Raw genomic sequence first — 26,836 nt, 5'->3', positions numbered from 1 at the left:
CGGCCAGAGACAGCCCCGCCGCCCAGGCCCTACCCGGCTCCGCCCCGCCCCTCGGTCCCGCCCACAGGCCGCCACCGCCGCTCCTTATTGGCCCGCACCTCACATGCCTCTGCTCAGCCCCGCCCTGCCGCCTAGCCGCCCTGCTGCCCGGGTACTGCTCAGCCATTGGGCAACAGTGACGGGGGCGGAGCCAAATTCAAGAACGCAATTGGTTAGATTTCGCCCATGATGGCGCTGTGATTGAGCGACCGGCGCCCAGGCTCCGCCTTCAGGCCCAAGTTCCGTTAACAGGTTCGGTTGCTCCCGAACTCCCTCTCTCCATGAGGGCGGGGCAGAGGGGAGGGCCGATTCGAGTGGCTCCCTTCCCCCTCCAGGAGGCCGTCCACAGAGCTACAGGCTAGGCAGGGAGGTGACGAAAGACTTGTTACTCTTTTTTTTCTTGAGCTTTACTCTCTTTTAATTGGTTGAGGGCACCTGACTTTCGCCGCCCCTCCAGCGTCACGAGACGCAGGGTGATGACGTAGTTCGCCGACATTCCACATCCAATATGGCTGTTATCAGGAAGGAGAGACTTCGCTAAGGGGTTTGCCTGAGGCGAAAGGTGAGTATCTAGCTGACCGCGGGCGGCGCCGCTCACTTTCCGCGCGCCTGGTGGTCCTAGTAGGATCTGTGCAACTTCCTGGTTTGTGTGGAAGCGTCCCACTTCCCGGATTCCGCCGCCCTCCTTCCTCTAATCCCTGCTGCACGTTGAAATTACCGTGCGACGCTGGGTGGAGGCGAGGAAGCTTTGGGAGAGGGTCTGCGGCTTGGGGTGCACCAGGAATTCCAGGAACTGTTTGCCGACCTCTCAGAGGAGAAGGTGTTTACGATTTGTGGGATGGGTTCTAGCAGGTGAGGAAAGGGGAGAGGGGCTTCCACGCCCAGACCCTGCCGGGGACTTACCCAATCATCTCTGCTTTCTCGCGGCGTGAGAATCCCTCTGTTAATTAGGATTGAGATTTTGGAGATCGTTTCATGGCTCTTGGAGCGTGGACAAGAGTAGGACCAAGAATGAAGAAAAGGAGACTTCCTCAGATAGTCTCGTTCTTATCCTGCATCATCCTCTCCTGGGTGATTGGTTTGGCTTGTTGATAGGGGAATTGATCTTTAGTACGTTGCGAAATGCAGCGTTATTTTTATCTGAAAATTTTAAACAGTTTACATGCATAACGTATACTTGGTAGTGTTCCTAACTTTGGACTGCCAATAAAACGGACCTTGTCATAAGTCATCCGACGTAAGAAACAGACTGATTCTAAGATCAGTTACTACAGACTGACTTTGAATTTTGTTGTTGTTTTTGTTTGTTTGTTTAAACAAGGTCTCCCTCTGTATCCCTGGCTGGTGTAAAGCTCTCTCTGTAAACCAGGCTGGCCTTCAGCTCAATGAGCTCCTCCTGCGTCTGCCTTCAGAGTGCTGGGATTAAAAAGGCAGGTGCCACGAGTCTGGGCTAAAAAGACTGGCTTTTTATGTTTTTAAGACAAACTTGATCCTGGTGATAACTTGATATATATTGTTTTTTAAAGAATAACTGGGCAGCACCTTGTTATTGTGGGCATGCATAACACATTTCTATGAATGATTCCATGAAAGTGTAGAGGTTTCAAGCCCCAGTACCTAGGCCATTATATGACACTTAAAGTTGTTAGTGTTGCCAAGATCCTTGTTTGCTAAGGAATCACCTGTGGTGAGTAGAATTGGTTTTAGGGGTTTTCTCCTTTTTTCTGGTATTTGCGTATTTTAATGTATTATTCAGGCATATTATTAGTTGATTTTGACATAAGTGAGTGAGCTTGTTTTAGGAGACGATGCTCGAATGCACTGAGCTCACTAAGTATATTTTAAAAAAGAAGAAAGTTCTCTGCTGTGTTCTTTAAACTTGGATAAGGAATTAAATTGAAGAATTTTTAAACAATACCTCAGTTGGGTTAAATCTGATTCATTTATTTGTTTGTTGTTTGTTTTGCTTTGCTTTGGTTTTTTTTGTTTTGGGCTTTTTTTGTGTTTTTCGAAACAGGATTCTCTGTGTAGCTTTGGAGCCTGTCCTGGACAGGCTGGCCTTGAACTCAGTGAGATTCACCTGCCTCTGCCTCCCAAGTGCTGTCATTACCACCAGCCCTGATTCGTAGTACTTAAGTCAGATGAATTAGGTAGCATTTACATTATGTAGTAATGTCAATGTTGTAACATTGTTCAGAGCTTTAGAGAATATCTACAAATACAGTTCATGATGGAGAACTACAGGAGAAGCTGGTACACTTCTGAAATTTTCTTAGAATACAGATGAGCTATCTCTTTGATGTAAGAACTGGTGAATGATTGGACTTCAGAAAGAAAAAGGGGAAGTAATATAGATTACATTTTTTTTGTTAAAGGGTGGAGCTAGGACTAAAAAGATGGCTTAACAGCTCAGAGTACTTACTGTTCTTTCAGAACTCTTGAGTTTAGTTCTTAAACACCCATGACAGGCAGTTCCTGGCAGCCTATAATCTCAGCCACAGGGAATCCAGTACCTTCTACTAGAACCTACACACATATGGCATACACAAACATACATATACACATAAATGAAAAAAATATATAAATCTTTCTTAAAATACATATTAAAAAATGGGACTGGAGAGGTGGCTCTATGGTAAAGCACTTCCTATACATTGCACTAAAACCAGAGTTCAAACCCCTAGCACCCATATAAAAACTTAGGCTTCATGGTACACTTGTAACTCCAGTGTTACAAGACAGGCGGTTCCTGCTACATCACTGGCAGGCCAGCCCACCTGGCTGAAACTGTTCTGCAGGTTCAGTGAGAAACCCTGCCTCTGAGATTAGGATTGAGGAAGACATCCTTATGTCGTCATCTGGCCTCTACACATCCCCACACAGGCGACCACACTCTCACACATGCATTCACGCACTTTGTCTACTGTAGTAAATAGTGGGTGGCTGAACATAAGTGCATTTAGGTTTCATCTAAAAATAAAATAGTCTATAGCCTAGTAAGTACAAGAAGTACATATATCATTAATAAGATACAGTTAGGTTGATTTGTATTCATATTACTAAACCAGACTTGTTGATTGGCAGGTTGATGTTGGTCTGAAGAAAGATCCTCAGAGGTAAGCTACGGAACTCTAGTCTTGTTCTAACTCAGATAAATATTTGAATCACAAAGTATCTAAGAACCACAATTCTCTCTTCTGGAGAAATGGCTCAGAAGTAAAGACTCCAACCGGGAGCTGGAGATTGCTCAGTGGTTAAGAGTACTGGCTGCTCTTTCAGAGGACCCAGGTTAAATTTTGAGCATACAAATAGTGTCTCACAAATATCTGTAACTCTTAATGCCAGGGGATCTGACACCCACTTTTGACCTCCAGAGGTACCAAGCATGCACTTGGTGCATAAACAGACATGCAGATAAAACACCCATACACATAAAATTTTTAAAAAGCAAAGCAAAACTTCTTCCTATGGAATGTAGATGTTTTAAAAGAAAAGAAGAAAAAAATGCATGCTGCTCTTGCAGAGGTTTCAAGTTTGGTTCCCAGCACCCAAGTTAGATGACTCACAACCTCCTGTTAACTTCAGCCTCTGGCCTGTGCTGGTACCTGCACATAATCACACACAAACACATGTGCATGCACGTAATTTAAAATCTTTTTTAAAATAATTGTGCTTCTCAAGTTAACAAATGCACACAATGTAGTAAATATAAATAGCATGATAGATGACTCTGAGATGTTATTTTTATTTTTCTTTGCAGGGCTAAGAGTTGAGTCTAAGTCCTTGGCATGCTAGACAAAACATTCCACCAATAAGCTAAATCCTTAGCTCTACAGAGTTTGTAAAAGCAGATAATAGACCCAAACTGACAAAGTGTAACTTATTAAAAAATGGTTAAATTTATAGAATCTCAGCTGCCATAAGAGGAAGAGCTGTCTTGATAAAATTATCCTATGATGATGCAGTGGTGCATTTATAGAGACAAAGTAGTGTGCAGATTAAGTGTAGTATCTTAGAATCAGCAAATCAGGCCTCTGCCTAATTTACTTGCTAACTCTACATGCTCTGTGCTATCTCTTTGGCTCCATTAACTTCAAATTCTCAGTGATAAATTCTGAGACTCAGAAAACATTGTGTGGAGCTGGAGAGGTGGCTCAGAGGTTAAGAACCAGTGCTCTTAACCAGAGCTCTGTCAGAGGCCCTGAGTTCAATTCCCAGGAACTACATGGTAGCTCAAAACCATCTGTAATGAGAGCTGATGCCCTCTTCTGGACTGCAGGCATACATGCAGACAGAACACTATACATAATAAATAAGTAAATCTTTTTTTTGAAAAAAGAAAACATTGTATGACATGGTTACTGAAAACTTTGAGCTGTGACCTACAAAGTTTCTGGATCATAGCTTCATAACCAACCAACTCAAATTCTCTCTGTCTCTCTCTCTCTCTCTCTCTCTCTCTCTCTCACACACACACACACACGTAAATTTTGAAATTAAATGTACAATAAAGTAACATAAGAGATTAAAAAGAAACAACAACAACAATAGAGTGGAGGCACACCCCTTTAATCTCAGCTCTTAGGAGGCAGAGGCATGTAGCTCTCTGTGAGTTGGAAGCCAGCGTAGTTAGTCTACATAGTGAGTTCCAGGACAACCAGGGGTTTGTAGACAGAGACCCTGTTTCAAAGAAGAGAAAGAAGGGGGTGGGGGGTAACAAGGTATGGCGTAACCCCAGATTGTGAGTTCTGGGCCAGCCAGGGCTACATAGCTAGCTTCAAGTCAGTAGACTGACTGTAAGAATTATGTGAACAGCAGTTTCTGATGTTTGGTGGTGTATAAGCTGCTTTCTAAACTAAAGTCTGATTAATGAATGAAGGGTTGTGAATACTCAGTGCTGTTAGGTGCACTATCGGTATAAAGTGTAACCAACTACATCCAGGCACTATAGACCTGAACAAGTATGGTTTTTCCACATGTATTGTGAGATCTTTCCAGCCTCATCTCCCCATGGGGTTATTTCCCCCACCCAACTCTGCTGCTTCTCATGGTTGTACTGCTGCCCTGAGGTCCTCTTTGGGGAGCTACTTCCTCCCCCTAATGTATCACCTGTCACATCTTCCTTTAACTTTTCTTCCCTCCTCCGGGAAAGGACTTCCTTTCTTTGCTGATTTCTCTCTCTCTCTCTCTCTCTCTCTCTCTCTCTCTCTCTCTCTCTCTCTCTCTCTCTCTCTCTCTCTTTTTTATACCTTGGCCAGTTTGTTCTTTCTTAAGCCTTTTCCATCATCATGTAGGGGTTTTCTTCAGACTGCAAATATTCTTCTCTATGCTGGAAGAGAAAACAGCAACAACAAAAATTTCTAGCTATTTCATAGTTTGTTCATTCTGTAGTGCCCTCTTTAGGTTTCTTTCTCCATCTTTCCATTTCTAAGAATGTTCTTTTGTGTGTTTGAATCTACCTTATTGAGGCCTAATTCATGTCAAACAGAATTAAATATTTAAAGTATACAAATCAGTAGTTCTTACTATATTCAGAGATGTGTGACCATCACCACAGAGTCTATTTTTGGTGTTCTTAACTCATTGTCAATTTGAATACCTTGACTTTTTTTTTTTAATGTGTATGAGTGCTCTGTCTGCGTTGATGCCTGCAGAGAGAAAAGAGGGCACCAGATCCCATTATAGATGGTTGTGACCCACCATGTATTTGCTGGGAATTGAACTCAGGACCTCTGGAAGAACAACCAGTGCTCTTAACTGCTGAGCTGTCTCTCTAGCCCCTTGAATACCTTGACTCTTATCCTTTAATTTTCATTCAGTGTCTGCGACTCTTGATTGCTACCTCTGTTTTCAGTCTGTTTCCCCTTCATTTATTGTGGGGTTAAAGATGAAAACTCTTTTAATTTTGCACCATCTCTTCCCTTTCTTGCTTTTGGCGACTCTTCCTAAATCAGAGTTCTCCCCAGGCCCGTTTTGCTTTCCACTCCTCTGTCTTTCAGCACAGCTTTACAGCTAATTCATATGTAAGTGAGAAAACAAGTCATGCTCAGAGAGCAAAGTTCCCCATGAAGGATACCCTAAAGTCCAGGCTCAGTCTTCCCTCGGATCTTTTTTGTTTGTTTGTTTTGTTTTGTTTTTCGAGACAGGGTTTCTCTGTAGCTTTGGAACTTGTCTTGGAACTAGCTCTTGTAGACCAGGCTGGCCTCGCACTCACAGAGATCCTCCTGCCTCTGCCTCCTGAGTGCTGGGATTAAAGCCAAATTTCTCTTGCCTCCCAGCAAAACCAACTTTCTCTCCTGCCCTCTGTGTTTTGTTTCTGTCTCTCCCACTAATGTAAACATAATAAGAATAAGGCTTGTCTGTGTTCCTGCTGTGTTGTTGAGGTTGGCTCATAGGAAATGCTCAGCAAATGTGTAAATGGGTGCGGGCATACAGACCTGTCAGGTAAAGAAGCACACCTGAGTAAATGAAAGAGCGCTAAGACATTGATTCCCTCAGCTGGCCAGGTGCCTCTTGTTCTACAAGGATGGATGTGAAAATTATCAATATCAGGACCTAGAAACATTCTAGTCTTCATCTACAGCAGAAGGCAAGTGTGTTAAAGCTATAGAATAAATTATTGCACAGTGGGACTGGAAAGATACTCAGTGATTAAGAGCATTATGCTCTTGCAGAGGACATGCATTCTGTTCTAACACCTACATAGTGGCTCATAACTCCGATTCCAGGGAATTCAACGCCTCTGGTCTTTACAGGTATTTTATTCATGAATTTACACAACAACGACAAAAATAATAATTAAATAAAATTTAAAATAATAAAAGTCTTTTTAAAAAATACCATGCAACATTTCCTCAGTGTCAGCACTGGCATGTCAAACACTTCCTGGAGAGATGGCTCAGAGGTTAGAAGCTCTGGTTGCTCTTCCAGAAGTCCTGAGTTCAATTCCCAGTAACACTTGGTGGCTCACAACCATCCATAATGAAATCTAGTGCCCCCTTCTGGCTTGCAAGCATACAGGCAGTACAGAACACTGTATATCTAATAAATCTTTTAAAAAAAGAAAACAAAGTCGGTGTGGTAGCCCACACCTTTAATCCTAGCATTTTGGACTACAGAGCAAGTTCCAGAACACAGAATAAGTTCCTACACAGAGGAACCCCATCTCGGGAGAGAGAGTGAATAAAAAAAAAAAAAAAAAAAAAAAAAAAAACTGCTTCCTCATTGGTGGCGGTTCTGTGCACTGTAGGTCATTGAGCAGCATTCTTAGCTGCAGTACTGCCCCCCCCAACTCTCTGAACAGTAATTATAGTTGCATCATATGATGGGGATGAGCCCCACAGTACTGTTGAGCGAAAGAAGGCAAGTATGCCCATGTTGCTGGACATCTGTATAGTCCTGAGGGCAGGCTGTGGGTGATGATGACTAGGAGGGGAATGTGAAGAGCTTCTGGAACTAGGCAATTTCTGACTGGCAGTCACCAGAACTGCATTTGTCCCTTTGTATGCTATAATTCTGTTTAAGTGGTTTGGTTTGTAAACCACTGCACACACATGTGCAGGTGTTTTTTTTTTTCTTTTTTTGGCTACTGAAGGATTCCAGGCTAGTATAAGGACTTCCCCTGGCCCCCTAATCACTCAGGTGATTCCCTCCCTAACTCACTATCGTGTCAGAGCCTAGCATGTGACTACTTGATTATCTAGTAAACATTTCTTGTCCCTAAGAAATAACAGTAATTATTATTCTCTATACATGTTTCATAGTTTAAATTTCTCAATTTTTATAGTTTAATAAAAACAGCATTTAATCAAGGCTTACACATTGCATTTGTTTACTATACCTCCCTCCTGCCACTTTGCTTTCTCATAATTTTTTTTTTTTTTTTTGGTTTTTCAAGACAGGGTTTCCCTGTAGTTTCTAGAGGTTGTCCTGGAACTAGCTCTTGTAGACCAGGCTGGCCTCGAACTCAGAGATCCACCTGCCTCTGCCTCCCAAGTGCTGGGATTAAAGGCATGCGCCACCACCGCCCGGCTAATATTAACATTTTTAAAGAGCCCAAATCATGTTTATTTTTTATTTACTTATTTTTTAAGATAGTGTGTCTCTATGTAGTCCTGGAACTTATTGTATAGACCAGGCCAGATCGTCCCTCCTGACTGCTGGGATTAAAGGTGTGCACCAGCATGCCCAGCCTCCAAATTGTGTTTCTTCACACCCCACCTTGGGATGTGACTAATAGCTCCCTTGTGCCACTTAACTTGCTCCCACCACCACCAGCACCACTTATTTTGGGCTGGAAATTGGGTCTAAAGGCATGGTCAGGTGTAGGTGATACTTGTGGAGGCAAGGATATTGGGTAGGTAGACAGGTGTGGTTATTCAGTCTTGCATCCCATCACAAAGAGCACAGTGGCAGAGTTCTTAGCAGTGCTAAGTTTGAACATGTTAAGATGCAGTTACTTTTTTAATGGTAGCTATTACCAGTGCTTGTAGATGGTTTATTTTATTTATAGATTTTATGTATATGAGTGTTTGCCTGGATGTGTGTCTGTGTAGCACATGCATGCAGTGCCCAAAGAGGCCAGAAGAGGGTTTTGGATCCCCTGAAACTGGAATTATAGACAGTTGTGAGCCACCATGTGAGTGCTGGGACGGCTTGAATCCCAGTATTCTGAAAGAGCAGCCAGCATTAACCAACTCTTCAGGCCCTGTTTTTCTTTTGACTGTTTGAGTTGTCCTTTTGTGCATATGTTTGCAAGTTTGGGGTGGTGTGGGGTGGTGTCTCCAGGAAGATTCCTAGCAGTGGGATTACTAGGCCAAAGGGCAAATATGTGTGTCTTTGTTGGATATTGCGGGTTTTCTCTCTGCGATAGTTGTACTATTTTATTCTCACACCAGCAACTTAGGAGACCACCAGCTTCTCCCTGCCTTGCCAGCAGTAAATTGTTAAGCTTTCAAGTTTTTGCCAATTGGAAGGTAAGAAGGGTATTTCAGTATAATGGTTTCTGAGGCGTTCTTAGCTGTGTCACTGAGTCACCAGTCAGTCCCCACACGCGCATGTGAATTACAAGATGCATTCTCCATCTATCTGCTTAATTCTTCCAGCTGGAGAAAAGGTTACATTCCCTTTAGAACAGTCCAGGTACCAAAAGCAGAATGCTCTGCCCTACCATTGTCAGCTTTCCCACCAGAAATGATACAGGCCCTGGAGGCCGGCCTCTAGATGCAATGGTGGGCCTCTGGTCTGAACCAGAAACTGGGTTTTTGCTCACTTGACTGCCTAACTCCACTGCCTCGTTTGGAGTTCTTCTGCTGCCAGGGTTAAAACATTGCTTTTGAGCCACTTTACAAGGCATTGACATGTGGTAGCCTTGGGTAAGCTCCTAGAAGGATCAAGAAAATGCTTCCTCATGGAGCGCCTCCTACCCATTCCCCATAGTACTGTACAGCTGCATGCCTGAGAGGTGTGTAGGTGTGAGTTAAACCAATCCTATGACATTCATAAGTGAAGTTAAGAAAAACTGGAAAATCTAACCAGTAGGTGCTAATTGTGGAGAACGGTAATATTGGAACATGAGCATACCCAGGTTGTACTGAAGAATGGAATCTAAGCCAGCAGCAGAGGCCATGTGTCCAAAAAAAAAAAAAAAAAAAAAAAAAGCAAGGCAGGAAGGAAGCAGGATATACTTAGTTTTTCTAAAATTGTGTTTAACTTTAACCCTTTAGAATTCAGGGTATGGAATGCTGTCCTAAACCACCATTAAAGTCAGATTTATCAGTACTGGAGTTGATTAGGATATTTGTGAAATTGGCTTTGGAAAGAATAGATACCCTGAACTTTAATTAGTAATCAGTAGCATGTTGGGGATAAGGAGTCCTGCATCAGCCATGTTGTATGATTATGGATTAATTATGATTGGAATTATTAATCGTGTGGCATCCTTTTTGCAACCTTTCTTCTTTCTCTTAGGATTGTAACATTCCAGAGGCCCTTTTGGGAAGAACAAAACTACTTCAATAAATGAAGGAGAACAAAGAAAATTCAAGCCCTTCAGTTACATCAGCAAACCTGGACCACACAAAACCATGTTGGTACTGGGATAAGAAAGACTTGGCACATACACCCTCACAACTTGAAGGACTTGATCCAGCCACTGAGGCCCGGTACCGCCGAGAGGGGGCTCGCTTCATCTTTGATGTGGGCACACGTTTGGGGTTGTATCCTGAGTCTCTGTAGCATTTGTTGTGAATAAGCTCTCAATTAGATTAGCTACTGTAGACAAATGCCATCATTTGTCGGCAAGACTGTCTCCGGTACCTTTGACGTCAAAGTTGTCTGATTGGCTATTAGGGATTCTGTCTCTGTCTTATCATTTAAATGTGTTGACTCAGCTGTTGAGCAAATGATTACTGAGAGAAAAGCAGCCCCAGTAAAATCACATCTCAAGTATTTCTAATGGCCTGCTAAATTATAAATCTTGTTGGTACTCAGTCTGACACGAGAATTCTGATACCCCGTGATTCCCACCCGTTTACTTGATGGCTGATTTTGTTGATTTTATCTGTCTTTATTGCATCTCTGAATTAGCTAAGAACATAATGCATAGCCATTCCTAGACAAATCCTTAACCAGAACAACAGACACTATGACACCCTGGCAACTGGAATCATTTATTTTCATCGATTCTATATGTTTCATTCCTTCAAGCAATTCCCACGATATGTAAGTGTAACTCTCACGTGCTACTGCTATCTCTACTTACTGGCTAATGGGTCTTTCCAGCTTATTTTCAGAAAAGTGTTAATTTTTATGTGGTACATGATAAACAAATCCCATTTTCAATTTTGTTTTTTTCCAATTAACTTTGTTGAAATCTTTTTTGTTTTGGTCAGTCTGGACTACAGTCTTAATTATAGTTTATATGACAGTTTACTTATTTGTTATCCTTTACGAGATAAACTTAGGTTTAAGTAAAACCAGAGCTTAGGTGTGTAGATGACAGTATTATTCAAGGGGATATTGATTATACCTAAGAAGTGGACTGTGCAAGCGAGAGAGCGCCAGGAGAAAGCTAAGGGCTGGTATAGGCAAGGACAGCAGTCTAAAAGAAACAGCTTGAGAAGGTGCAGAAGGAAGCACACAGTCTGATGACCAGTCATCAGTCAAGAACTTCATTCGGCTGGCTAGGAGTACATGCTGCTCTTAGAGAAGACCCCATTTCAATCCCGAGCACCTGTAATTCCAGCTTCAGGGGATATGACTCCCTCTTCTGACCTTCAAGGGCACCGGCATGCATCTGTTAACACATACAGACATACAGGCAAAATACTGGTATACATGAAATAAAAAACATTTAAAAATTTTTAAAAAGGGACCCTAGATGGGAAAGTAAGCTGAGTCAGACCATAATAAGCCTTTAGTACCTGTTTTCCTTGTTGGCTTGTATGGTTCTTGAAGGAGGTCATGTCAGTGTCAGCTTTATCCACTGGCAGAGTGTCTAATGTTCAGCGCAATCAGAATTGCATGCTGTGTGGAATTGAAGAGGCCCGGAAGCAACTGGAGGGTCTCTGGCTTGGTCCTCTCGGTTGATGTAACAGAATACTTTAGACTAAGTGACTTATAGCAAGCATATAATTCCTCTCAGTTCTGAAGTTGGGAGTTCAAGACCAAGGTGCTGACAGATGGAGTGTTTGCTGAGAGGCCATTCTTCACAGAAAGTATGCCTTCTTGTGTCCTCAGATAGTGGTGTAGAGAAGCAGACTGCTTCAGACCTCTTTCAGTGGGGCAGTAGTCCTAAGAGCTGCACTCTGGGGATTAGTTTCACCACCTAAGTTGGGGAGCAGAACAGGTACACACGTTAGATCACAGCAGGGAGGAAACCAAGTCTGCCTTGACAGACTGAACTTGTTTCCAGAGCAGGCTCTGCTCACTGAGCTGTTGGCCTTCCATCTAGAAGTGGGAAAGGAATGACCCAGAAGTTTGTTCCTCCAGTTATTTTCTTTGTATCATGACAGTTATCTTCGAAAAATCATGTTTCTTCTTTTTGTTGCAGGCTAGTGGCTCATACCCAAGATGACATGCGTCCTAGGCAAGCACACACACACACACACACACACACACCCTACAATCTGAAGATGGTAAATTTTAATTGGTTTACAGGCCACTTGTTTTTAGGATTGTAGCATGTCCTCCCAGCTTTCAGAGTGTTGGGATTTTGCAATAGGAGACTGAGGACTGGCTAACTGTAAAGTCAGAACGTTCTCATCTTGTTCCATGGGATCTCTGCTAACCAGTCAAGAGTGTTTATTCTCCCTCTTTTTTTTTCTTTCTTTTTTTTTTTTTTTTTTTTTTTTTTTTTAGGTAACAGGAGCTTGTTGTCTCTTTCTGGCTGGGAAAGTAGAGGAAACGCCAAAAAAATGTAAAGATATCATCAAAACGGCTCGTAGTTTATTAAATGATGTCCAGTTTGGCCAGTTTGGAGATGACCCAAAGGTAAGAATCCAAACACAGCCTTCAGATCTTACCACCTGGAATGTTGGCAAGGGCTCTAGCTACTGTGCCTACCAGTTCTTGGGTTTCTAAGAAGACCTTATGGAAAAGCCTGCCTGGCTTTGTAAAGGGAGGTCCTATGTCCTTGGCTTGCCCAAGTACTCTTGATATGCAGGAGGACAGCACTTGAGAGCTCTGAAAATGGCAGCATGTCTAGTGGATTCAGCAGACTCCCATTCCCAGCTGGCTTGATTCTGACTCAGGAAGACAGGCACTGTTAATGTTTGCTTCTTTATATTTGTTTTGTGTGAATGCCTGGTACATATGTAATGAGTCTTTCTCTGTCCCACCAGCCAGCTCCCAAATAACAACATAGGGATTTAATTATGAAAGCTCAGCCTCAGCTTAGGCTTGTTTCTAACTAGCTCTTATAACTTAAATTAGCCCATTTTTATTCATCTTTGTGTTGCCATATGGCTTATGGCTTTTACCTCTCTTCCTGCTTGCCCTGCTTCCTCTGTCTGGCTGGTGGCTTCCCCCTTTCTTCTTCCCAGAGCTCTCTCTCTCTCCTGAAGACCTGCCTATACCTCCTGCCTAGCTATTGACCATTTAACTTTCAGTCACAGTAATCAAATATCTGGCACATACATGGTACGTGCACATGCCTCTCAAAGTCAGAAGACAACTTGAGGGAGTTGTTTCTCTCCGTCCACACAGGAGTACTGGGCATCAGACCCAGATGGTCAGGCTTGGAAGCAGGCACCTTTACCTGCTAAGTGTTCTGACTGCCCTGTCTTTGCTTCTTAAGAATGTGGAAGGTGTCATATTTGTAGCACTTTTAGATCTCCAGAATCTGATACTGCTTAAACTCTCTGTCTTGTTCTCTCCCAGACGCTGCTGGTATTAGTAAATGGTGTTAAAATAATTGTACACGTTTTTATTATATAGCAGTGGTACTTTGGGGACCAGTAGCAGTTTTCTTCTACCTCTCCTCCCACCTAGTGCCCCATCTGACCCTCACAGCACTTGCTAATCACCTTTATAATATTGTTATAACTTGGAGTTTTTTCCAAAGTTGTTTTGTTCTGTTGCTTTTTTTTTTTTCCTTAAATTAGAGCCAGGGTCTAGCCATGGATATTAAACCCCTCATCCTCCTGCTTCAGCCTACCTGCCAGGTGCTGGAATTATAGGCATGGACCACAATGGCCAGTCAAACAGTTTACTGGATTTTAGGTCAGTTTTAGCCTCAGAGCCAAACCAAGTAGATATACTAAGAGTTACCATGTACTCCTTCGTCACAACACACAGCCTCTCCTCTTGTCAGCAGTATGGAACGTCTGTTAGAGGTGACACATCCTTACCACCCAACTCTAGTTAGTATTCAAGGATCAGGCATTGGTTTTATACATTCCGTGGATTTGGATAAATGGGATAGGTATCTACTGCCAGTAGTGTACTGTATACTTGCTGGGTCCTGCAAATCCTCTGTGCTCTGCCTTTTGGCATGCTGCCCCTTTTAATGGCTAACAGCTACTGACTTTACTGTTTTTCCCATCTTCTGTAAAGACAGTAGGAATCATACAAGTAGCCATTTTAGATTGTTTTCTTTCACTTACCACTTTGAGTTTAATTTTCTGTCCATTATATAGATTTTCACCCAATAACCATGCACATACTCTTTTTCCTGTCTCAGCTATAAAACTATTCAAGCAAAGACTGACTGTGTTTGTCTGATCAAAGACATTCAAGATACTCTTTGACTGAAGGACAAATTAATGTTTTAGAAGAAACTCAAAATCCTAGTTCAAATGAGGCTAGAGTGTTGACACTTAACATCATTAATGGTCTTTCCCCCCCCCCCCAAGTTATATTTATTTATTGGGCGTGGAGGCAAGGGGTGTGCATGTGCCATGGTGCATGTTCGGAGGTCAGTTGAACTCGGGTTGGTAGCTTGATGTCAAGCACCTTTACCTAACGAGCTATCAAATCTGCCAGGTCTTGTCTTTCTTAACTACCTTGTAGTATCTCATAACAACTGTCTTCTCTTTACTAAAGCAATATTTATATGTGTGTATAAAACATGTGCTATTTTCCATATAGCTTTTCAGAACTAACAAGAGTCAGATTACATATTGTGGTTATGACTAACACTTTGTAAGGGTTGTCACTGTGGATCATTCTGACCCAAATTTAATTATATGTGTTACCCTGCTAATAAATATTTGAACCTACTCAAAACTTACATTAACAATAACCAGAAATGCAATTTTATTTTTTTTAAAATGTGCCTGTGAAAAATGTGTTCTATGTCCATGGATATCTGATTTCTACAAAGCAGTGAGATCTTACATCCTTGATTTGACTAGTCATGCTAATCGTGTGCTTTAGGGAAGCCTTGGCTGCAGGACAAGTGGTCTTTGTAGCTAAGATGGGTTAGGGTAAGATGTCACAGATCTGGGACCAGCTGTGGGGCAAAGGCACCTGATAGCAACTGTGCACTATTGTGTGGTGCTTTGAGGAGCCCATCCCCCTCCCCCTTAACCTGCAACAGCATAAATATTAAAAGAAGGACCAAGTAATCAGTGCTGCCCCTTCCTATCTGTCAAGCAGTCTCCCAGACATGATATGGGAACTAAAAGGCATAGGAAAGCACCCAGATCAGAGGACAAAAAAATCAGGGAAGACATTTTCCTTAGGCAGAGATGAAAGAATTGTTTTGGCAGTGTAAGTATTCAAGAAAGCTAAAGTGGTTAGCTGGGGGACTTTCTGCACTAGCTTTGCTTTAACCGGTTTTTCCCAGCAATAATAATTTCTTACATATTTAATAGGATACTTTTTTCAACCTCTATCTTAAGACTAGACATAAAACACTTTGCAAAAGAGGGTGTTGTCTTTGTTATAGTAGCTTTTACAATGGACCAGCAGGATAGATTTTAATCCCATAATCATTTACCTGATTTGTTAGCTATGGTACATACTATAAAAAGATCATTTGAAGATGCTGCGAGTAATCTACCCAGAGGCACAGACAAGCAGAGGCTGATTAAGGCTTCCCTGCAGAATGGTGTTTGCATGGAGACCTGTAATTACCCCATTAACTGAATATCTGAGAGACACAGGAAGAGTAGACCTGGGGCTGTCATTGTTAGACTAAAGGGTCACAGTCTGGAAGTCATTGACATACTCAGTAAAGATTATTTCTACATTTAGAGGAAATGCTGGTGCCTCTGGGAAGCCGGCACTGATGATAATAATAGGCAAGAAAAGGAGGTTTTACTGCAGTGTGCAAGTTGCTAAAATTTTAGAAAGCTTTCATGAGAGATCATTGGGAGCTAGGGTAGAAAACTTCAGACTTGCCATGTGATGGGGAATACTAAATGTTAAAGAATCTTCTGCATTCCATGACGTAAATGCTGCAGGTGAGAACCACTTACCCATCTCCTCTTCCCAGAACTCATGTGTTTGTGGAAGTTAGTGATGAGAGATTTTATACCCTCTGCAAAGCCCTTTCTTTTTCCAAACAAGTATCCTCTCTAATACCACAGTATCTGTAGGTGCTAGGTGTCATCGGGCTGTGTGGTGGGCGACTAGCTGAGTAGAGTACGAAGAACAGAGAGTCAATGTATAGCAATAAAACTCTAAAGAATAAGCCTTGTAGAAAACAGAACACTGTGGAACTATTCACAGCTGAAAACTATTATAAACTCAGTAAGTTCGCAGTTACAATAGCAGAGGTGTGCATGCCGAGAGTCATTCAGTTTGTAAAGAGTAGGTTAGTCCTGAACCTCTTGCTCGGATCATAATACCAGGAGAGAAAGAGTAGTGAACAAAGAACGAGCTTCGCGTGGCTAAGACTCGAGGCGGCATTTCAGACAGGATGGTCTCGATTCAGGGTATTTTATAACTGAGTGAAGCTCGGAGATGATAAAGCCTGCGCAGACAGGATCTCCCTGTGCACACAGCTTCTGAATTGTGAACCCGCTAGTGTCCTCTCTCGTGTTAGTATCCAGTGGAAGTTCCTAAGAGATACATTTTTTTAGTGATCTATGAAGAAAAGGTCAAACTGACAGAGGGGATGGATCACACCTATAATTCGTGCACGTGGGAAACTGACAGAGGAGATCACTGAGTTTGAGCCCAACCTGGACTACAGAGTGAGTTCCAGGACAACCTGAGCTGGAGTGAGACCCTGCCTCAAAAATCCCTGACAAAAGTGGAACCACTGAGATGGCTCAGAACTGTGCAGCCCTAGGGACCTAAATTCAACCCCCAAAACCTACATAAAGATGGGTGGAGAAAACCAGAGCTACATAGTTGTTTTCTGATCCAGGCATACACTGAGGCATACACACACTCATGAGCACACACACTCACACTTTGTATGCACATACATTTGTTCAATAAATTTTAAAAATCAGGTTTTAAAGACCTGCTTTTCAAAGATGCCTTGTGTATTTGCCATAATAATGCCTCTGAAAGCTTCTGGCTTTTTTTTTTTTTTTTTTTTTTTAGGTTGTCTCTGACTAGTTTGTCCACATGTTTCTCAGTTTTTAGATTTTCACTGTGCACCATGTTAGAAGGCTGAATGGAGGTAGGAAGGAGCAAAGAACATCTACTAAGGTAGAACTAAGGTAGTTATCAACCCTTTCAACATTTGCTCCGTGTAGGAAGAAGTCATGGTGCTGGAGAGAATCTTACTGCAGACCATAAAGTTTGATTTACAAGTAGAACATCCATACCAGTTCCTACTCAAATATGCAAAGCAGCTCAAAGGTAAGGAGACAGAGGGGGTTTCTGTTGGATTGTTGTTGGGTTTTTCTAGTGCTTTAGATGGAACCCAGGACTTTTGCATGTTAGACAAGTGCTCTACCTTGAAACCACATCCCCAATTTTTTCTTTTTGAAAAATTTTCATTCTGAAATCAAATCTTTTTAATTTGACAGTACTCAGATTATGTTTCTCAAAAGAGGAAAGAAAACAGAAAGTTGCCTGTATAATGTACCAGACCATGGCTCACTCAGACAGTGCAATAATGGAGCTGTTAATGCTTTCCCTTTATGCAGAAACAGGTTCTGTCATCCTGTTGCCAAGCGATAGGAGACAAGGAAATGAGTCAGGTTTTTAAATAGACTAATAAAATTAGCCTTGGAGCCACATTTCCCATAAATGGTGGTTGAGTGCAGGTCATGGAGAGAATGTCAAGAGGTAGGGTGTGAGCCTATGTCATTTGTCATCATTTTCTCAACAACAGCTCTTTGCTGTGCTGACACACAGTAGATTTTAAGTGACTACTTTTTACTTCCTGTGAATTATCTTTTCTACTATTCCTATTAATTTACCTCTTTTTTTCCATTTCTAGGTGATAAAAACAAAATTCAGAAGTTGGTTCAAATGGCATGGACGTTTGTAAATGACAGGTATGCGTGTTCAGATGATGGTTGAATTCATGTTTTAAAGGATGCAGAGGTGTATGGGCAAACCCCTCATCTCCAAGTAGAAGAAAGTTGACTTGCCCAGAGCTGACTCCAAGTCATCTGCTTCTCCACACGGCTTTCTTTGACCCTGTTGCATTAGTGTGATGGGAGGGGAAAATGAAGAATATGTAATGACAGGAAATGCTGGACTGCTTAGGGCCCGTTTGGTTTCTTGTGATGATTTCTGAACTTTAAATGTCCCTAATGAGCCAGTGACTGTAGTTGCTGGCAAGTGCACTTCTGGCCTGCAGAGAAGCATCTGGAGACTGACTTACAGACTGCTTGAGCAAGCATGAGACTTCATTTGCAGACAGTACACTGTCTGGGTTCTCAGCAGCTAGAAAGAAGACACAGCCCGATCTCATCTGTCACATTGCTCAGCAGTCTCTGAAATGTGCTGCAGTTCATGCCTTTAAAAAGCAAGTCAGTCACCATGGTTTATAGCAGCTTGGTTTGGGACTTAAATGTATAATACTTTTGGCTCTTGTAGATAATTAAGCAAACTATGTAGTTGCTAAACATGACATCTAATTTCTGTGTGTTGATTTGGTCATGAATGTTAGATATCATAATGCAAACCATGGCTTTCTTTCCCTGTTGATCCAGTCTTTGCACCACCCTGTCACTGCAGTGGGAGCCAGAGATCATAGCTGTAGCAGTAATGTATCTTGCGGGACGTTTGTGCAAATTTGAAATACAAGAGTGGACTTCCAAGCCCATGTACAGAAGATGGTGGGAACAGTTTGTTCAAGATGTCCCTGTTGATGTTCTGGAAGGTACCGGGCATGCCTAGCTTCCATTTCCTGTGGGCCCCAAGTCCTAAGAATGGACTTTCCCAGATCAGTAGCTATCCTGGTTTTTTCAGTAGCATCTTTAGGTAGGTTGTCTAATATGATATTCCTTTGTCGGTGCACAGAGCTTAATGAACTAAAAATAAAACCCAGTTTTGTGCACAACAAAAACAGTTCAAAATGTGATTGCTGCTTATTAGTTCTTGTAAGAATCAGAGGTGATTTTTTTTTTCTAGGTAAACTTTGGTTTAAAATGTTGGTTTGTGGTAAATGTAATTGTTGCTGTCATTTAGACATCTGCCACCAAATCCTGGATCTTTACTCACAAGGGAAACAACAGATGCCTCACCACACCCCTCATCAGCTGCAGCAGCCCCCATCTCTTCAGCCTACACCACAAGTGCCACAAGTACCACAGTCGCAGCCATCTCAAGGCTCTGAAGCAGCTCAACCGCAGCAGAAGGACTCCCAGCAGTCGGCCCAGCAGCAGCAGCAGCAGCAAGCACAGCAGCCCAAGAAGCCGTCCCCACAGCCTAGTCCTCCCCGGCAGGCGAAGCGAGCTGTGGTGAGCACACTTTGATGCTTGTCCCATGGGTTTTGGTTTGGTTTGGTTTAGTTTGGTTGGTTGGTTTTTTGAGACAGGTTTCTCTGTGTAACAGCTCTTGCTGTCCTGAGAGATCCGCCTGCCTCTGCCTCCCAAGTGCTGGAATTAAAGGCGTGCGCCACCACAGCCCAGTGCTAGTTCTTTGTTTAAGGGCTCCCATCAACACCCAAGGCAAGAGGTGAACCCACCAAAATTCAGTCAGATTGTGCATCCAGAAGTTAATGAATGACCTTAGAGAGCTAGGAGACACTGTCCTGCTACAGCCGCATTGCTTCTCTTACCCCAGTAGGCTCTGAAACCTGTTGGAACCTAGTTGTGGTGTGGCATGCAGTGTTTATAAAAGTCTGCTGGTGGTGGAGCACTGTCACTGACTCCCCATGTCACAGTCTACCAGAGAGGAAGTCATTTGTTCCAGAGCTTCCATCAGAAACCCCTAGGCTTCGCATGCACCAAGGGCCTGAAGACTCTGTGGGGAAGGGAAGAAGTAGAGGTGACCTCCTAGGTGCCAGTAGTGTACCCTGCAACTTCAGGTCACAAATAATTTCTTGCCAGAGGCCATGATTTGCCAGTTAGTGTTCTCTTCACCCAAACTAGGCTCGAATCACAGTTGTGCTTCCTTTCATAACAGGTGGTTTCTCCCAAGGAAGAGAACAAAGCCGCAGGTAAGCAGGCTTCCAGTTTCACCTTTGTCTGCAGGTGTAGAGCAGCTTTAACCTTAGCGCCCGTGGCTACCTTTGTCTGCCAGCTGCCAGCAGGAGTGCTCATCACCAGACTATTTTTAGATTGTACTTGGATTAAAGTGGAGACATTACTGGCAGTAAAAAAAATTATGCTTAGAAATGCATATGAAGGTGTAATCCTGAATGAGTGACTTTTGCGGTGGTGTTTATTGTGAGATGAGTTGAGCCATCCTAGAAGACGGTGAAGGGCCAGAGAGCCTGTGGGCAGCCAGAGGACACTGGTGCTCCCTGGACATATCCTAGCTGCTTAAGAAAGCCAAAGCATTTGTAACAGTTTTTGTTTTCTTTTTCACAAGTTACTTAATGTGCTATAATATGAGAATAAACAGAATCTGAAGGATTCAAGAACAGGAAATGAGAATCATTTGCCTGTGTCAGTGTCATTGCGCTCCAGAAAGTCAAAGTGTTGTGAGGTCTTCAAATTAAAACTGTATTTTCTCCCCTCTGGGAGAAGGATGAGTTCAGTATAGGTGAATGAATTTTAGCTCCAGTGATAGGCATTGAGGGTAAGAAACAGTGTGGGCTGTGATCCGTGACACATGAGGTGTACAGTCAAGATAAGCAAATGTGGCTCTGTTAGACAGGGAAGCTGGCCCACCATGACCCTGGAGGAGACTTTCTCTGAGCAGCCAGAGCACTGAGATGAAAGGATGCAGGAAGCAAAGAATTGAGAGAGTAGGGCCAGACACAAGGAGTCTCTTAGTGTGTGAAGAACCCTCTTGTAGGATGGAAAGCATGAGTTTTCATTCCCAGGTTGGGTCAGAGACCACATGGAGACCCAGACTCTAGAGTTGTTGGGAGCTGTTGAAGTTTTTTATACAGCTCATTTGAGGTCAGGTTCCTGACAGCATTAGCAGGGTAGTGAACAGGATAAATACGTGTGGAAAGATAATGGAAGCACCTTGGCACTGGCCATCAGATCAGGAAGGGAGATCTGGGATGCACTGTTGACATGGGAGTGCCCATGCTGTACAGCGTGTCCCATCAGCCACGTGGCCACTTCCTGGGGACTGTAAGCACAAAATCAAACTTCCAAGGCTTTTGTTTGTTACTTCTAGTTTTGTTTGTTGTTGTTTTGTTTTGAGACAGGGTCTCACTAGGTAGCTCTGACTGTCCTGGAACTCATTATGTAGACCAGGCTAGCCTAGATCTCACAGAGATCCACTTGCCTCTGCCTCCCGAATGCAGTGTTATTATTTCAAAGTGTTTTAAAAAAAGAGAATGTAAAAGTTACAACTAGGATTTTATATTGAGTACATGTTGAAATAAAGAGTTGGTGTGTTAGGTTAACTGAAGTAAAACAGCCTGTGCCTTTTCACTTGGCTGTTAGAAAGATGTGTGGATTTCACACAGCTGTGCGGCAACTATCATGGAGACAGCTGAAATTGTCCTGGCTGTGGGGAGAGGATAATGGGAGTGATGCCAGAGTGGGAGAGGAGGTCAAGACAATCAGAGATGCAGTACGGAGTCCGGGCTGTGATTCTAGAGGAGAGGCGGGACCTAGAAGTTCAGTTATTTGTGCCCGCTGAGCCTGTTACCCCAGCCCTCTGGAGGTGGAGGCTGCAGGACTCTGAGCACAAGGCCACCTTGGGACTGCTTGGTGATTACCACATCTAAAGCCATGGAAAAGGAGGGAATGCACCTTTACCAAAGAGAGGATGGGGCAGAAGGGTATCTGGGTCTAAATCCAGCCAGTGACAGTGACCTGAAACCGTGAGAAAGTGATCAGCAGTGTGGGAAAGAAACCAGTAGAGAGGCTAGAACTAAGCTGCTCTTGAGTTCCAGGACAGAAGCCTCCCCAGAAACAAGCAGGATAGATCTCAAGGTCAGCCGTGAGCTTCCTGCCTTCTTAAGGGTTAGGCTTATGTGGCCTGTTCTGGTGACCTAGTATATACTTTGGGAACTGGTGGTGAGGCACTTGCCCTAGGGCTCTGCAGCTGCCTCCATCCACCTGGATTGGTGCTGTTCTATCTACTCATCTGCTTCCAGATCTCCGCTGTCCACTATTAATGCGCAGCTGACAGATTGCCAGCTGGAAATCAATATTTGAGAGTGAGAAAGTAGACGTGAAGGATTCTCTTGTAAGCACCCAGGGGGTTTGGTGACAGGATACTGCTATGCAGGGCTGTCTGCATTCTGAGTGCTCACTGCCCCTTCGAGTTGTTGAAGGACTTGTGACAGAGAGGCCAGTGTGCTGACAGGGTCCTGATGTTGAGGAGGTGTCTGAGCAGTGCTGTGCCTCTGACTAGGGTTGATGGGATCATTGTGGCTCTGCTGTTCTTCCTGCTCCTAGGATGCCTTGCTCATGCCTGTTTTTTTTTTTTTTTTGTTTTGTTTTGTTTTTTTTTTTTTCTCTCCAAAGAACTCTCTGCTTGTGTGGTTTAGTTACCTGAGAGGGTGTAAGTGGCTTTTTTAATCCACTTTTTTCTTTTTAGAACCACCACCACCACCTAAAATTCCCAAACTTGAGACCACCCACCCACCATTGCCTCCAGCACACCCGCCTCCAGGTATGTGCTTGCTGGCCACTTGCCCAGCATCTTTGGGCCCACCTACTGGAGGGATGACCTGGAGGGTCTTGCAAAGATAGCTGTGCACGGGGGCTGGAGAGATGGCTCAGAGGTTGAGAGCATTGCCTGCTCTACCAAAGGTCCTGAGTTCAATTCCCAGCAACCACATGGTGGCTCACAACCATCTATAATGGGGTCTGGTGCCCTCTTCTGGCCTGCAGGCATATACACAGACAGAATATTGTATACATAATAAATATTTTTAAAAAAAAAAAAGATAGCTGTGCACTAGGAGCCTTCAAAACTGCTAGAGTCACAAATAGGTATTTGTAGATGGTGTAAGCTTGGTGTGTCACTGACCAGCCACATCCAGAAGTACTGAACTTCTTGAGAAAACCCTACCATCTGAGATGAGAAACATTTATCCCCATCTGAACAGAGTTGTTCTCAGGCTGCAGTCTCTTACCTGCTTCCTGTTGGCAGGATGTCTTCCTGGTGGGTTGTGAATAAGAGCAATTGTTGAGAGTCACTGCAGTGTAACGTAAAGGATATAGAGTTCCCTGGTCCCAGACAGCTTTCTTTACTTGTACTCCTTTTCAGAAATGGGCGCAGGAGAGCTAGTGTATTCCAGGGGCCCTGCACTTCTGACACTTAGCTATACTGAGAGGCAGTAGTATGCATGACTAGCCCAGCTGTGGAGCTCATGCCTGCAGCAAACAGCTGCCAAGTAGCTTTCTCTGTGTCCACGTGCTATGAGAATGGAGGTGATGTGTTCTGTGTGGAGCACAATCCCAAGTCCCCGTCTTAAAAGCCATAGCATCTCAGTGAGTGGTCTGCAGCGCTGTGCTTAGCTTGGGTGGGATGTGGCACACATAGGGGGCCCAAGGTAGTCAGCAGGTTGTTACTGCCTGCACTCAAGGCAAAGAAAGCAGCTACTATAGATGCCTCAAATCCTACCCCTAGGAATTCAGAGACTAGGAATTCCCGCTCAGTTGGCTGCAGACCAGCCTGGGATAGTACCTCAGAGCCAGGTCATCGTCAGAAGGCCCTAGTTGGAGAAAGTGTTACCTGGCAACCCTTGCTCTTCTGTTGGGAGGTGTGGCAGCAAAGATGGATGCGTGAGCTAGGCTACTGTCACTCCCTCATAGAAGGTCCCTGGGAGGGATCCTGTGGTAGCTGTCTATGAAAAAGGATCGGAGGAGGAATCAGTGGTAGAGAAAGGCAGAGCTCTAGGAACTGCAGAAACGCTAAAGTTAATAGCCAGGCGTAGAGGACATTTGGGGGCCTTATATGGAAGCAGCTTGTGACACAGAGGTGAGACCTCTACCCCAGCAGAGTACAGGGGGCAGATACCCTAGGAACTGGACAAGCCAGAGCTAAGGGTTGCAGTAGTCAGTTTCTTTTTTCATTTGGGGGGTTTGGTTTGGTTGTTTTTTTTTAAGATAGGGTTTCTCTGTATAATACCTCTGGCTGTCCTAGAACTCACTCTGTAGACCAGGCTGGCCTTGAACTCACAGAGATCTGCCTGTCTCTGTCTCCAGAGTTTGCTGGGAATAAAAACAAGTGCTACCACCACTTGGCCTTTTTTTTTTTTTAAGAGGGTATAGTTTGAATGCACACAATCACTTAGCTTCTGGGACCAAGGGGCATTTGTCTGCCCCAGACTTTAAGCAGATACATCTGGCCATCTGTTGGGGGAAGAGGGTGGCTGCTGATCATCCCAGCTGAGGCCCTCTCTCACATCTGTTGCCATGCCAAACTTCTATTTGCCTTCACCTTGATGGGAACAAGGTAAAGCAGGTACCAGCTCTGGGCCATGGGAAAGCAGTGGTGTGGCTGTGCCCTGGTGCTTGGGGCGGGCACCTTCACTATCCCATGTCCGCCTGCCTGCCCAGTTAGGGCCCAGCGTCTTTCACACAGCTTCTCGAGGAGCTGGAAATGCTCTTCCCCTCATTTTCCTTTAGTGGTCTCCGTAGCCAGTAGGTTTGCTCCTGTGATTGTCCTTCTGAACGGCCTTGTAAAGAGACACTTGATTTTATGTGTGTGGTGTTTTGCTTGCATGTATGTCTGTGCAGCATGTTCATGCCTGGTCCCCATTGGGGTTAGAAGAGGGCATTGGATCCACTAGAACTGGAGTTACTGACAGTTGTGAGCTGCTGTGTAGGTACTGGGAACTGAATCTCAATCCTCTGCAAGAGCAGCAAGTGCTTTTAACCCCTGAATCATATTTCTGCATCCCCAGAACACAGTTTTTGAGTGCATATGCTGTGGTGATGGGAGGGGGGGGATTTCTGGTATCATTTTCCAGAGGTTCAGCCATGACTCAGGACTACAGGCCAAGCCAGAGCCTCCTGGGAGGCTTTGGAGGACTAGACCCTATAGCTGTCAGCTGTGGACAGGTGTGTGATCTGTTCTGGGCAGAGGTCTCAAGAGTGCTGCTGCACACTTGTCCACATCCATCCTTTGGATCTGAAACATCAATGAGATTGGTTTTTCTTTCAGTAAAATAGAGACAGAAATGCCACTTTTGTGAAGTGTTGGTTCTTGTTTGACTTTTATGTCTCTCTGTCATTTGACAGTTCAGGCTTTGGGAACAGAGACAGGCAGAAAGCCCCCACCTGTCTGTGCTAGGAGAGGTGAGCTGGGCTGAGCCTGCTTATGCCTTGTGTGCATGAGCAGGGAGGGTACCCAGCATCATTGGGGATGTAGAAGGCCTGTGGGAAGGGTCAGGTGCAGGACCTCTAACTTGTTGAGCCATAGAGGTGTTACCACCCCTCACTCTTCTGTAACATAGTCCTGGGGGGTGGCAGCACCTTACCTATGCCCATGAATAGTTAGGCTGCCAGGGGTCCCTAAAATCTGCTTGACCCTCTGTCCCCAGGACCTTCTCTCTTCTACTGAAATGTCTCTCTTCTACAGATCGAAAGCCTCCTCTCGCTCCTGCCTTAGGTGAGGCTGAAGCAACTGGTCCGGTGGAAGCAAGTGACCTCCCCAAAGTCCAGATTCCTCCTCCATCCCACCCGGCCCCTGTGCACCAGCCTCCACCATTGCCGCATCGCCCTCCACCCCCGCCACCCTCCAGCTACATGACTGGGATGTCTACCACCAGTTCCTACATGTCAGGAGAAGGCTATCAGAGCCTGCAATCCATGATGAAGACCGAGGGTCCCTCTTATGGTGCCCTCCCCCCAGCCTATGGCCCACCTGCTCACCTTCCCTACCACCCCCATGTCTACCCCCCCAATCCACCTCCACCTCCTGTTCCTCCACCCCCAGCTTCCTTTCCCCCACCCACTATTCCTCCCCCTACCCCAGGCTACCCTCCACCTCCCCCAACATATAACCCCAATTTCCCACCCCCACCTCCACGCCTGCCTCCCGCTCATGCAGTCCCTCCTCACCCTCCTCCAGGTTTGGGTTTGCCACCAGCCAGCTACCCACCTCCAGCTGTTCCCCCTGGTGGGCAGCCGCCTGTCCCCCCACCCATTCCCCCACCTGGCATGCCGCCTGTTGGTGGGCTAGGGCGGGCAGCCTGGATGAGATAACGCGACGCCTTCTTCCCTTGGGCTTTTTTGTTGTTGGTTTTTTGTTTGTTTGTTTTAAAACAAGAGTTTTCCAACCAGCTTGAAGAGTAGATTGGGTGGGTAGCAGCAGGGTACCTTGTATATACCATTTACAGTATGGGAGGGCCAGGCCTGCAATGAGAACAGTGCACCCTGGGTAGTACCTGATGTGGTGCGACCACATCCAGTCTCAGCTGCCATCTGTCCTGCACGGAGTTACTTACACTAGTGAAGACAGTAAGTAGCCACATTGGCTCAGTACAAAGCTTCAGTGAGGAGTGATTTTCCCTCTAGCAATCAGTGCCTATTTTTCCTGGAAACTCAACTTTTCGTACCTGTGCCCTCCTGTCTACTGTTACCCTTCCATTCAGTGCTTCTCTCTGTGGCCCTAGTAGATGAAGTGGGCCCCACTTATCATCTGGAGGGAGCTGCCTTGCTGGATGGCTGTCTCCTTTTCTCCAGGGGAAAGGAGGTGTGTACTTGGAAAATAATGTATGTTTACATCTCTTTGCAAAGTCTTGTACATAGAGATATATTTTTTAAGTGTGAATGTAACAACATACTGTGAATTCCATCTTGGTTACAAATGAGAATCAGTTACACAAATAAAACCAGTTCTGAAACTA

General features: G+C 44.3%; 1 protein-coding gene across 3 annotated transcripts; it reads left to right on the top strand.

The window, feature by feature from the left end:
• Positions 1-494: 494 nt before the first annotated feature.
• Ccnk (cyclin K) lies at positions 495-26,836 on the top strand. 3 transcript variants are annotated; one of them, XM_038337954.1, is made up of 12 exons: positions 495-601; positions 3,124-3,155; positions 10,009-10,256; positions 10,680-10,761; positions 12,400-12,531; positions 17,196-17,301; positions 17,888-17,945; positions 18,609-18,778; positions 19,087-19,358; positions 20,026-20,059; positions 22,573-22,647; positions 25,567-26,836. In XM_038337954.1, exons 3-12 carry the CDS (start codon positions 10,060-10,062, stop codon positions 26,190-26,192), a joined length of 1,752 nt encoding a protein of 583 aa, XP_038193882.1. In that variant the 5' UTR covers positions 495-601; positions 3,124-3,155; positions 10,009-10,059; the 3' UTR covers positions 26,193-26,836. The 3 variants fall into 3 exon arrangements, with proteins under 3 accessions (XP_038193882.1, XP_038193884.1, XP_038193883.1); XM_038337956.1 differs by lacking the exon at positions 22,573-22,647; XM_038337955.1 differs by lacking the exon at positions 3,124-3,155 and having other exon boundaries at positions 537-601.

Source organism: Arvicola amphibius, chromosome 7 (genome assembly GCF_903992535.2).
Source record: "Arvicola amphibius chromosome 7, mArvAmp1.2, whole genome shotgun sequence".
NCBI lineage: Eukaryota > Metazoa > Chordata > Mammalia > Rodentia > Cricetidae > Arvicola > Arvicola amphibius.
Note: the sequence above shows the minus strand (reverse complement) of the source record. Positions and strands in the feature narration are given on the sequence as shown.